This window comes from Barbus barbus (genome assembly GCF_936440315.1).
Source record: "Barbus barbus genome assembly, chromosome: 15".
NCBI classification, from domain to species: Eukaryota; Metazoa; Chordata; class Actinopteri; order Cypriniformes; family Cyprinidae; genus Barbus; species Barbus barbus.
Window position 1 is genome coordinate 17,416,227 of NC_136743.1, and position 14,135 is coordinate 17,430,361.

General features: G+C 37.5%; 1 protein-coding gene across 3 annotated transcripts in view; it reads right to left on the bottom strand.

Moving 5' to 3' along the window:
- Positions 1 to 10,274: 10,274 nt before the first annotated feature.
- The window catches only part of LOC306881504 (serine/threonine-protein phosphatase 2A regulatory subunit B'' subunit alpha-like), a 92,134-nt gene continuing 88,273 nt past the window's right edge, over positions 10,275 to 14,135 (bottom strand). For all 3 annotated transcript variants that reach the window (XM_079435647.1, XM_079435646.1, XM_079435648.1), the window contains 6 exons: positions 13,967 to 14,015; positions 13,791 to 13,880; positions 13,294 to 13,469; positions 12,822 to 12,940; positions 12,608 to 12,714; positions 10,275 to 12,487 (listed from right to left, as the gene is read on the bottom strand). In XM_079435647.1, coding sequence (XP_079291773.1) covers positions 12,391 to 12,487; positions 12,608 to 12,714; positions 12,822 to 12,940; positions 13,294 to 13,469; positions 13,791 to 13,880; positions 13,967 to 14,015 — 638 coding nt within the window. In that variant the 3' untranslated portion in view covers positions 10,275 to 12,390. The remainder of the gene's footprint in view (positions 12,488 to 12,607; positions 12,715 to 12,821; positions 12,941 to 13,293; positions 13,470 to 13,790; positions 13,881 to 13,966; positions 14,016 to 14,135) is intronic.

A 14,135-nucleotide genomic window follows, 5' to 3' on the forward strand; every position in this document is an offset into this window, starting at 1 on the left:
AAGCTTGAAAATACCGATTATCTAGACTCTCAATGGATTAACAAAAAATTATGAGAGAAAATTAAAAATATATTCATTTGTGTTCTAAAGACAGACAAAAGTCTTATTGGTGTTAACGTGAAGTGCGTGCTCTCTTTCACGTCCGCGTTCCCAACCCAGCACCGCTGGGTTATGATCGAGACCAATTTTCAACCCAAAATTGGGTTAAAACAACCCAATGTCCTTACCCAGTTCACTGCTGTGTGTGTGCACATTGGATGGGTTAAATGCAGAACATGAATTCTGAGTATGGGTCACCATACTTGGCCATATGTCAAGTCACTTTTCACTTTTCACTTTAATTTATGGGACTGTAACTAATGTTTTTATAATGATCAAGCTGGTACTGACCACACAATCCAAACACACAGTACTGTAACCACTATTAAGAGAGATTTTCCCCAATATTCAGATACAGCACAAGCTTAAAATGTTTACCAATGATTGAATCTTTACATTTTACCATTAGACTCCCTAAATTGTTAAAACCTTGCAGTTCTCCTGGATGTCATTATATTATGGGACACTGCTCGCTGAACCATCCTGCGTTGGGATGGTTTTGCAGGTTTGTCTGTCATTTGTCTGCTAAGTCTGTCATCACAAGACAAATTTAGGAAATTAAATGGATCATTAAACTGTCATTCAAGTATGCAAACTATTATAAGTCCACTGCATGTCCGTGACTCATGGCATAATCATGTAGACAGGTATGTAGGTTTTAAAATCTGAAAATCAGAGGAGCACAGCTGAACAAACTCAATGCCCCTTGTCCTACATTTCATTTCTCTGACAGTGGCAGGCATGTCACACGGTGTAAATGTGTCTGCTGCCATCAGCAGGACAGTTAAAGGAAAGGCAGGAGCACAACTACTGTTAATGTAGCATGTTTAGTGCTGCTTTTTATTAATTGCTCATATTGTATCGTGTGCTGTGACAATTGATCCACCATTGCGTTAATTCTCATTTTTAGATTTTAGATTTATAATCAGAAGTGTTTCTTGACTACCAAATGATTTATGAAGGATTGTGACAGTAACCTCTGGTTGCGGATCATTTATATAGAGTCACGTATAGTGTGAACACCACAACGACTTAAAGACATACAATCAAGTCATGTAGTCTGAACAGCACAGCGATCTACCGACATGCAAAGTCGTGTAGTGTGAACGTGGCTTGAGTTGACCAAAAAAATTATGATGATTGTTTTCAAATATAGTGAAGTTAAAGTCATAAGTTTCCTTAAAAAAATAATGCTAAAATTACAGATACTCAAAAATTGTACTTAAGTACAGTAATCAAGTAAATGTACTTCATTACTGTCCACCTCTGCAGAGGTTTGGCTTCTCTTAAACGAATAGTTCACACAAAAATGAACATTTTGTCATCATTTACTCACCCGCATGTTGTTTCAAAATTTATGAGTTTATTTCTTATGTTGAACACAAAATAAAATATTTTGAAGAACCAAACAGTTGTTGGTCCCCATTGATTTTAGTAGGGAAAGATATACTATGGAAGTCAATGGGGACCATCAACTGGTTGATTACCAACATTCTTCAAAATATCTTCTTTTATGTTAAACATAAGAAATAAACTCATAAATTTTGAAACAACATGCGGGTGAGTAAATGATGACAAAATTGTCCTTTTTGGGTGAACTATCCCTTGAACATTAAAACAGTCACATACAATGACATAATTTTGGTTTGATTATTTTTTTGAGATTACAAAATCCTTTGCATCAAGCCCAGGGCTTTCAAATGTCTTATAAGTGGAAAATGACTGGAGAGAGTGATTAACATTTTTAACTGGTATGCAGCTCCATGCGTGGTATTTTGTCTGATATGGTATCTCTGCATGGTATTGGTCTGTGTCTTATAAATCAACACTCATGTTATAGTTTATATATATATATGTGTAGTCATGTAGCAGACACTTTTATCCAAAGCGACTTACATATGAGGACAATGGAAACAATCAAAATGAACAATGGAGCAATGATACACAAGTGGTATAACAAGTCTCAGCCTGCTAAACCTAGTACACGTAGCAAGTTTTTTTTATTATTATATAATTAAAAGAAAATAGATAGAATAGAAAAAGAATAGAGCAACCTAGTGTCAGAGGCCTTATAATATATATACAGTTGGGCAAAAAAGTATTTAGTCAGCCACCAATTGTGCAAGTTCTCCCACTTAAAAAGATGAGAGAGGCCTGTAATTTTCATCATAGGTACACTTCAACTATGAGAGACGGAATGGGGGGAAAGAATCCAGGAAATCACATTGTAGGATTTTTAAAGAATTTATTTGCAAATTAAGGTGGAAAATAAGTATTTGGTCAATAACAAAAGTTAATCTCAATACTTTGTTATATACCCTTTGTTGGCAAAGACAGAGGTCAAACGTTTTCAGTAAGTCTTCACAAGGTTTTCACACACTGTTGCTGGTATTTTGGCCCATTCCTCCATGCAGATCTCCTCTAGAGCAGTGATGTTTTGGGGCTGTCGCTGGGCAACACGGACTTTCAACTCCCTCCAAAGATTTTCTATGGGGTTGAGATCTGGAGACTGCCTAGGCCACTCCAGGACCTTGAAATGCTTCTTACGAAGCCACTCCTTCGTTGCCCGGGCGGTGTGTTTGGGAGCATTGTCATGCTGAAAGACCCAGCCACATTTCATCTTCAATGGCCTTGCTGATGGAAGGAGTTTTTCACTCAAAAGCTCATGATACATGGCCCCATTCATTCTTTCCTTTACACGGATCAGTCGTCCTGGAACCTTTGCAGAACAAGAGCCCTAAAGCATGATGTTTCCACCTCCATGCTTCACAGTAGGTATGGTGTTCTTTGGATGCAACTCAGCATGCTTTCTCCTCCAAACACGACGAGTTGAGTTTTTACCAAAAAGTTCTATTTTGGTTTCATCTAACCATATGACATTCTCCCAATCCTCTTCTGGATCATCCAAATGCTCTCTAGCAAACTTCAGACGGGCCCGGACATGTACTGGCTTAAGCAGAGGGACACGTCTGACACTGCAGGATTTGAGTCCCTGGCGGCGTAGTGTGTTACTGATGGTAGCCTTTGTTACTTTGGTCCCAGCTCTCTGCAGGTCATTCACTAGGTCCCCTCGTGTGGTTCTGGGATTTTTGCTCACCGTTCTTGTGATCATTTTGACCCCACGGGGTGAGAACTTGCGTGGAGCCCCAGATCGAGGGAGATTATCAGTGGTCTTGTATGTCTTCCATTTTCTAATAATTGCTCCCACAGTTGATTTCTTCACACCAAGCTGCTTGCCTATTGCAGATTCAGTCTTCCCAGCCTGGTGCAAGTCTACAATTTTGTTTCTGGTGTCCTTCGACAGCTCTTTGGTCTTGGCCATAGTGGAGTTTGGAGTGTGACTGTTTGAGGTTGTGGACAGGTGTCTTTTATACTGATAACGAGTTCAAACAGGTGCCATTAATACAGGTAACAAGTGGAGGACAGAGGAGCCTCTTAAAGAAGAAGTTACAGGTCTGTGAGAGTCAGAAATCTTGCTTGTTTGTAGGTGACTAAATACTTATTTTACCGAGGAATTTACCAATTAATTCATTAAAAATCCTACAATGTGATTTCCTGGATTCTTTCCCCCCATTCCTTCTCTCATAGTTGAAGTGTACCTATGATGAGAATTACAGGCCTCTCTCATCTTTTTAAGTGGGAGAACTTGCACAATTGGTGGCTGACTAAATACCTTTTTGCCCAACTGTATATATATATATATATATATATATATATATGAAGAGTTCATTTGCAAAAACAGATAACTCCGTTTTTACAATTCTCAGAAATCATGTTTTTTTCATTGGGCATTCCAATTAATCTCAATCAAACTGCAGGTTATTTTGACTAGTTTAAATAGACTAGGTTAATAACTAAATAAAAACAGCTAACTAACACAATAAAACACAATAAAAACATGATAACATAATAAAAAACATGTTTTTGAACATTTAAAAAGACAGAGTTATCTGTTTTTTCAAATAAACTCCTCGTGTATATATCTATGTATATATAGTGTGTGTGTGTGTGTTATATACTCAACTCCATGTCATTCCAAATCTGACTGACTTCATCTGTGGATCATAAAGGATCATTAAGCTTCAGAAAGGACACAAAAATCATAAAAGCATCATAAAAGTCCATGACTCTTCAGATTCTTCATATGATTTTGCAGCTTTTCTGAAACCATATGGCTTTGTGTGAGAAACAAAATAAAAAATTCTATGTAGTCACTTTTTTCTTTCTTTTTTTGTGATCTACTGTATTTTTTAAATATTAAAGGGATAGAGTTCACCCTAAAATGAAAATTCTGTCATTAATTACTCACCATCATGTTGTTCCAAACCTGTAAGACCTTCCTTCATCTCCGGAACATAAATTAAGATATTTTTGACGAAATCCGAGAGCATTCTGACCCTGCGTAGACAGCAATGCAACTACCACGTTCAAGGCTCAGAAAGGTAGGACATTGTTAAAATAGTGACATCAGTGGTTCAACCGTAATTTTATGAAGCTACGATAATACTTTTTGTGTGCAAAGAAAACTAAAATAACTTTATTCAACGATTTCTTCTTTGCCGGTTCAGTGTTGCTTTTGCAGCAAAAAAAAAAAAAAACTGTCAACCTTTTTTCTCTTAAGGGCCTATTTATACCCTTTAAGAATATTTTCTCAATCTACCTTACAGATGTGGTAGGTTTTACCATATAAATGAATTGCTTTAAGCCTGAATGATCATTTGAAATCATATTGATGAAAGACTCAATGGTCAAGCACACTTAAAAAAGTGCCCCAAACTTTCATTTACATGGTTAAAGACATATAGTGAGGTGCAAATATGGATCACGCCTCAGAATGCAGAGTCCAGGTGTTCTTCTGTGACAGTGTGAAGTACTGTTGGTGTTGTAGAGGCTGAATGGTCAGGGGATTTCCTGGAGATGGATATCTGGAGTAAATAAGGCAGTAATCATCTTCGAACGGATATGCTCTTCTCTTAATCACAGACAGCTTCTAGCTGATACAGGATAGGGTGTTCCCTCCTGTTGAAGTTCCCTAGTGTCAGAGGTGTCCGTCTGGAACAGGAAGAGATGTGCTCAAAGCACTTTCAAGGTTGTGGAGCACATTCTCATTCTCTGCCTTCTTCAGCTCAGGTCAGATAAAGAAGAGTCTGTATAGATGAAAAGTTAAACAAAAGAACGAAGGTGTCAAGGCGCCGGTCTGATCTGGGTTTGTTTATGTTGTGTCCTGGTCTGTCTGGAGCACATGGCTGTCAGTTGGTATTTGTGTTTGCCATGTGCTCTATTGTCTATTGTTACCCCGCCCCTCTTGTTACCTTATCTTTTTAGGGTTAACACCTGTTTTAGATCATTAGTCACCCTTTATATTCCCCTCGTTTTCTGTCCTGTGCCAGATTGAATCTCTGCTCTGCTGAGTTATCTGGCTCTTGTCTCTGTTGACTGTTATCCTGTTCCTATTGTTGTCAAGCCTAGTCTTGCATAGTTTCCTTTGCATTTATTTTATACTTTTTGATATTAGGGTTTTTTCTTTTGATTTAGTTCTGTGCTATCTAGTTCCTTTTTTTTTAACTCCTGCCTTTTTAGTTTTTCCCTTCTCCCCATTTGCTCCCCCTTCGGCTCTGGCTGCTGGACTCCCTACTGCCTGCCTCCTCCCTCCCATCCCTCGCTGCCCAGTTCTACCTGCTTCCCTGCCCTTCCGGTTGTATCCATGCAGCTGCTCCGCTAATATCAGTCTTGTCCACCAGTCTCAGGATATCCCAGTTAAGTCAGCCAGACTTCTGCCTTCATCCTCCCAGAACCACTCTCCCTCTCTCTCTCACCGTCGCCATTCCCTGTGCCCTGTTGTTCATTGGAGAGCTGATCTCTCTCATAGCTCTTGGACTGTTGCTCTCTGCCAATCACTCAGAAACTCCTTTCCTAGACGCCTTCTGCTGAGCTGACATTCTCTTCCACGGACCTGGCTGGAATCTCTCCTGGTTACCCTCTCAGACAGTGGCTAGTTCCTGTTTTGTGTTTGAAATTCAAATCTCTGTTATCCCTGCAACTGATTCCTCTTCCTTTACCACCCTGACAGAAGGCACATAGCTGCTACCACAGCAAACCATGATGACTCCATATTTTTATCATTAAAATCATAATGCCCCCTTAAATAAATAGAAAATCTATAATAATAATTGTAATGTTTAACCAAAATAATATTAATAAACCAAATAACTAAAATATTTTTTTTCACATATACTAACAACCACCTTAAAAACAGAGCTGGTAAAGAAAAGCCCACATGATGAATTAAGCTTTAATTGTTATAAACTTATCTTTTCCATAAGCTGAGGTAAAATACTAGTATAAAAGGAGCATATTGTCATACACACAAACACAAAACATCATCGTGGTAACACACGACACTAAAATAATGCAATAAACAATGTAACAAGATAAAATGTAACATAAACCTCTAATATACATAACTGATAAGATACACAGGGAAGTCAATGAAAAAATATCAAATGTGAACTTTCACACAGGAATTCTGGGAATGTCAATTTACATTTTTCCACTTTATAAGAAGACTTGTTCTTTTTCACTTCCAAAAACTACATTTATGAGTATTTTACTGTAAGATTATATGAAATGTCCTATTAGATCTACTACAGTTTTCCACCATATACAGTAAGGAAACTTATTGTTATTCTGACTCAATTATTTCCTGATTTGCTGCTTATTAATAGTTAGTAAGGTAGTTAAAAAATACACATTTAATGGTGTAGATGTTATCATATGTGGGAGGTTCCCATGACTTCCAGCCATTGTTGTTTGATAGCTGACAGAATTTGGCATTTACCGGCTGTACAAATTCATACGAAATCCCCACCTTGTGAAATACTTGTTTTCCAATGAGATGGGGGTTGGACGATTCGGAAAAGCTTGTGCATTTTCTGTTGAACTGAACTAAAAACATTCCCATCAGCAGCTAGAACATGCGTTTCAACTGTATTTACACCAGAGTAATGCAATCGCTTCACATTTGCCAGAAAAGAGGTGGATGGAAAGTGATTATTATTCATGACATGCACAAAAAGAAAAAGACAGACACAAGTGTTTGGGGGGGGGGGGTGAATTGCACACAGTGAAAAACAGAAGACAGTTTCAAGATAGAGTTCACTGCTTGAGATACTGCCCAGAAATCATTCTGAAATGCTGCTTAACTCCACTACATCGGATTACAGGAATTTCCTATAGCAGGCCTATGTTCAATAAAACACATTAGATACACATTAGTCTTTTTATGTCCACAGCCAAAGAAGATTTAATTTTTTTAAATCAAACATCGTTTAAGGGGAACATTTCAATCCTGCAAGGGAATTTGTCCATTTCCATTTGATCCAATTTCAAGTCTTAAAATAGATTTTCAAAGGGCAGCTGGAGAATTGAACTGTCTAATGGGACAATTTTATCAAAACTTATAAGAAATTTGGGAGATGTAATGTAAGCGCTAAACTTCTTATTAATTCAGTGTTTATTACATATGGATGTAGGATCCCACATCCTGAAGGACTCCAGGGAAACACCACTAAAACACAAATCAGTCACATACATAAATGTATAGACTGAATCTACTATGTTGATAACAGACTGGAAAAGAGGTGGCCTCATGGATGTGGTCTAGGTGAAAGTGTACCCACCCTCAGGACATCAAAGATGTAGATGAGTTTGTTTCTTCATTGGAACAGATTTGAAGAAATCACCAGTGGATTCTTCGTAGTGAATGGGTGCCGTTAGAATGAGAGTCTATAAAACATCACAATAATTCTTGTAACTCCAGTCCATCAGTTAACGTCTTGTGAAGTGAAAAGCTGCATGAAGCAAGAAACAAATTCATCATAAAGACGTTTTTAACTTTAAACCATTGTTTTTGGCTAAAATACTCGTCTCGTCTGAAACGGTTCTGAAAAATATGTAGGTGGATTTTTGATGTGAGAGGACAACAGAGGAGGCGTTACGCATTATGGACTTGTATTTTGGTTTAAGTTTAAACATCTTTATGGATTTGTTTATTACAAACACAAGCTTTTCACTTCACAAGATGTTAATTGATGGACTGGAGTCGTGTGGATTACTTGTGGATTATTGTGATGTTTTTAATCAGCTGTTTGGACTCTCATTCTGATGGCACCCATTCACTACAGAGGATCCATTGGTGAGCAAGTGATATAATGCTACATTTCTCCAAATCTGTTCTGTTGAATAAAAACTTATCTACAGCTGGTATAGCCTAAGCGGGAGTAAATGTTCAGCAAATTTTAACTATTTCTTTAAATAACAATATCCTGCATTAGTAGTTGATGAAGAGAGCTATTAAAGTGCAGCCTGAACCATATTTAATTTATAAATATTTAAAGTTTTTAATCTAATTATAATATTCTTATATCTAATAATTTAATATAACATGAAATATTTTTTATATTATATATATAATTTATTTTATCGATTATTTACTCAAAAAATATTTCAGTGGAGATGTAACGGAGCAGCTATGCGATATGGATATTTATATATATATATATATATATATATATATATATACACACACATATATATACTCATACTATGTACAGTAAGTGTCAGAGCAACTTTCTGGGGTGCCATCTCTGTGATGCGCCTCTTGTGCATACAGGTGCATCTAAAAAAATTAAGAATATCGTGAAAAACTTCATTTTTTTGTAACTTATTTCAAAAAGTTAAACTTTCATATATATTTGACATTCATAACATGTAAAGTAAGAAATTTCAAAAGTTTTTTGTTTTAATTTGGATGATTAGAGCTTACAGCTCATGAAAGTCAAAATCCAGTATCTCAAAATATTAGAATATTTATATTTGAGTTTCATTAAACGACCATCCCTACAGTATAAATTCCGGGTATCTCTTGTTCTTCTGGGGAAGACTGCTGACTTGGCAATGGCCCAGAAGACAATCATTGACACCCTTCACAAAGAGGGTAAGTCACAGAGGGTCATTACTGAAAGGTGTGGCGGTTCACAGAGTGCTGTATCAAAGCATATTAAATGCAAAGTTGACTGGAAGGAAGAAATTGGGTAGGAAAAGGTGCACAAGCAACAGGGATGACCGCAAGCGTGAGAATACTGTCAAGCAAAGCCGATACAAACACTTGGGAGAGCTTCACAAGGAGTGGACTGAAGCTGGAGTCAGTGCATCAAGAGTCACCACACTCAGACCTCTTCAGGAAAAGGGCTACCAAGACACTTCTGAACCAGAGACAACGTCAGAAGCATCTTACCTGGGCTGTGGAGAAAAAGAACTGGACTGATAAATTTAAATTTTGCATTTCATTTGGAAATCAAGTTTTGGAGTCTGGAGGAAGACTGGAGAGGCACAAAACCCAAGCTGCTTGAAGTCCAGTGTGAAGTTTCTGCAGTCATTGATGATTTGGGGTGCCGAGACGTCTGCAGGTGTTAGTCCATTGTGTTTTATCAAGTCCAGAGTCAATGCAGCCGTCTAGGAGATTTTGGAGCACTTTATGCTTCCATCTGCTGACAAGCTTTATGGAGATGCTGATTTGCTTTTCCAGCAGGACTTTAGCACCTGCTCACAGTGCCAAAACCACTTCCAAGTGGTTTGCTGACCATGATATTACTGTGCTTGATTGGCCAGCCAACATGCCTGACCTGAACCCCATATGGAATCTATGGGATATTTTCAAGAGAAAGAAACAGTTGATCCAACAATACAGACGAGCTGAAGGCTCAATAGTACTTCAGCAGAGCCACAGGCTGATCGCTTCCATGCCACACCTCACTGATGCTGGAGTTTGCGCTAAAGGAGCCCTGACAAAGTATTGAGTGCATAAATGAACATACTTTAAAGAACTTGAACTTTTCTGCTTTGCAAATCCTTTTTTTGATTGATCTTAGGAAATATTCTAATATTTTGAGATACTGGATTTTGACTTTCATGAGCTGTAAGCTCTAATCATCAAAATTAAAACAAAAAAAACTTTTGAAATGTCTTACTTTACATGTAATGAAAAAAATTTTTTTCAGGATATTCAAATTTTTTTAGATGCACCTTTATATGATGTTTTTGCACATGCACTTCCCTACTATCCCTATTAATATTATTGTTCCTTATAATTTACCAAAGAACAGCCTGTAGACATGCATGAATTGACATTTTTATTTGTTTTCATAATTTTCCAAAAGAAAAAAGGGAAAATTCATGCGAACACCAGAGCCATCTCATCAGAACACTTAAGAGATCACTCCACTCAAGTCCCATCTTTCACCATCTGCAAGCAAGACATATCAAGTCCAAAAAAAAGAACACATGGAAAGATATAAAACACAAAAAAAGATAAAAAGAAAAGAAATAAAAATAAAAATCGCACACTAAAATGTTTTGTTGTTTACAGCTTCTGTAGCTGCCAATAGCTGTCCAAAAGATCAGATTTGCATAGTGTCAATGTGCTAGTGATAAAAATGAACCAGGATTGTAGCATTAGTCAAGTTTAGTTTCAGCTTTGTGTTTTTATCTCATTATCTAATAGTCCTGATAAAAGTGTAACACACTACAGCAGTTGTATTGCTCGGTTCTTTTTTCTAAGAAGTGCTACTTGCATGTCATTAAATCGCAGAAACATGTCCAGTTGATTGTCACCTGTCAATGAATTCATATTGAATTCCTTCATAAAGCCCCTGCCCACTCAGCTTAATGCGCATTATATAACACTGGCAGTTAGAGATATATCATAATTTAAACATCCCCTACCACTCAGTGGCAGAGTCAATCACATGGCAAAAATAAAATACAAAGACATTTACAGTGGCTATATAAAATAAATGTCCTAGGTCAAAAAAGAGCTAGACTACAGTACAAGAAAAAGCTACTGGTAAACCATGAAAATGGCTGGCCAAACAAAAACAAACAAAACCACTTCACATATATAAATATATTACACTAATTACATAAACTAAAGAGTGTGATGGAGTGGAGGGAGGTTTGGCCTTCAAGCACACAGAGAGACATTTGTAAAACACTGAGACAGTCACTCCTTAAAGCTGAATTGTGTCATTTTGGCTAGTTAAACACTTTCTCCAATTCCCAGTTTAATGGCAGAGAACTATAAGCAAGCGTGCGTTGGTTTCCTTGTAAACATTGTTGCTCTGTGGTGTTTGGGGCAGGATTAGCTGACTGACCAATGGCAGAACAGTTTGAGATGGTTATTTTTGCAACTCCAATTCTTTGTACATTGCATGAGTCAACAGCAGAATATGTTATGAGCACTGAATTTTGATTGAGTGGTCAACCAGGGGTTAGAAGGACTGTGGTCTTCTGTATAATCTTAAACAGCGAGTTAACAATGCCCAAGCCAAATAAATAGTGCTTTACAGCTCTCTTTACATGATTACAGGTGAATTAAATACATACACAAAATGCTATAGGACAAATGTCTCTGTACACCGAAGATGAAAAGCATGATGAATTTATATATATTTCATGTTTACATTTCTTGAAAAAGATGACCATTTCAACACATTATATAGCTGAGAAAGGACATTTCCAAAAAGCACTTTCAAGTCTAAGATTGTCCTGGTCAGTTCATATGGAAATATGTTAATGGAGGTTTGCCATCTTAAGTTCAAACACTGTAAAAGTCACAACTTTGTCTTTTCTTTAAGCAACAACATGCAATACCATCAGTGACCACTGGGAGCAACACGTCTGCACCGTTGCCACGTCCCTTAAACATAATGTGCAACACAGCATAGCATTGGACATGTGTGATCTCATGATTAAATGTCTGAGAGAACTAGTTTAGGTGAGTTACGTGCCACAAAAATATAAAGTCTCTCTAGTTTTCCCTCCCCGCCCTTTAAAAATATATGGCAGCATTACATATAGTTTCACTCACATTAAAGCACATTCTAATCTCTTTCTAAAGATACTAAAAAGTCCTTTTGTTTCACATCAAAGTCTTTGTGAAGGGTGGATGGAACCAGCCGGCAGTTTAATTTGAGGGGAGTGGATGTGACTATCGATAAGAGAGTGGAAAAACACTGAGTTTACATTTACATGTTAAGACATATTGCACATAAACCCTTTTTGTGGGTGTCTGAAGCCTTTTGGTTTTAAAATTAGTTCTATTGCACATGCACACACACATAAATGTCCTTAATGAAATGTAGAAAAATGTTTTCCCTTTTTAATGTGTGAGGGCAAATATGGCATGGTGGTTATCCGTTCAAGGTCATGGTGTGTAGACAAAAAAATGCCGACTTATGCTGATAAATCAGATATGACCAGCTTATCCATTTTATTTCCAATGTCTGACGAGACCGTGAGCTCATCGGACTCGTAATCGTCATCAAAAGATCTGCAAAAGCAAGCGTGCAACAGTTACGCTTTATACTCCATATACAGATGGTATCTCATCTCTGTGCTATGTAATGAACTCCGTAGCGAATTCATTCCATTACAGAGTGCATTGACTCACCCCTCTCGTAGCTGTTCATTGGCCGTCTCCTCTGCCACAAGAATCTCATACTCTTCGGCAGCATACTTGTCCCAGTCGGAGGGCTCTGGACCGTCACTTTCCAAATCCTGATACACACGCATGTACAGTTACAGAACGCACTAACTAACGTACTAACAGAGATAATATTCAGCACAGGGGATTTGAACACAGATGTCACCCATCAAACTCTGACCTTCTGCACTGCAAAGGGATCTCTCTGCTCATGGTCCAGGTACTTCTCCAGATTGAAGAATGTGTCATAGAATATATGTGCCATCCTGCAGCGCTTCAGATCTCGAAGAGTAATTTTACCTGCCAAAAGATGTCATTTGTTTACATTACACATACATTTATTCACTGGACAGGCACTTTTAATCAAAGCAGATTCATGAGAATTCTTACATAGACATTTTCACACTTGGCAGAAACTTTTATTTAAAGCTACTTTTAGCTAATTTCATGGAAGAGATTTTTATTGTCATTTATGGGCTTTTAACTGAAACTCTACAGGAAACTGAGGGAGAAAGAGAAGGGAATTGGATCAGAACAGAACATGGGATTAGAGCTTATGCTATTTTTACTTTAGAGGTAACTTCATGTTCTTCCTGTTTTGATTGAAGTGCATATGAATTATATGATTGAGAGTATCAGAATGGGTTCTTTACCTGGGCATTCTGGTTTAACTAAGTCCAGCATCTGGCACAGGAGATCCTGGAAAGGCAGAGGTTCAATGCCCATCCCCTCCATGCGTTCACACTGCTCCTCATAGAGAAACTCCAGTTCAAACATAGACAGAACGCCATCTCCATCCATATCCATACAGCGGAACCAGTACTCTATACTGAACAGAGAGAATGATAATGTTATATATAGCAAATAAGTGAAGATATATAACTAAAACCATGATTAAAACAGTCCAAAGAGTAGCACAAACCTTCCTTATAAATGTGCAACTTGGTTTTGATTTTTTGTCATAAAATGCAAATATATAAGTAGATTTAAAATAAGGCGTAAGTGTAATACCTTTTGTGCCAACTTTGGATAAAATGATCCCTATCTGTGTTCCAGAAGAGACACGCTGCATAGTAATCTATTATTTGTATTTTCAGATTTATTTAAATTAGCAGTAACTGTAGTGTTTCTAACACATACGTTTCATTACCTTGTCGGATTCTTTTTGTCCTCCTCTGAAATGAGGAACCAAACAAACTCAGCATAGCTCATTCTTCCTTCTCTTTGCACTGAGTTTCCCCTAGAAGAAAGAAAATTGTATCATAAGTCACATGTATACCACCCAAAATCTCAGATACCACCTTAGTTCTCCTCAGCAGCTCCTACCTTGTGACAGCTCCTGAGAACAGCCTCTCAATGATTCTGCTTGATGAGGCTTTCCAAAGAAGAACACAAAGCAGATACACATCAAAAGCCATTTCTCAGTACTAGACGTCTGATGGAAAACTGAATGAGAATAATCTAAAGTACTGCAGCAACATAAATTCATGTAAGG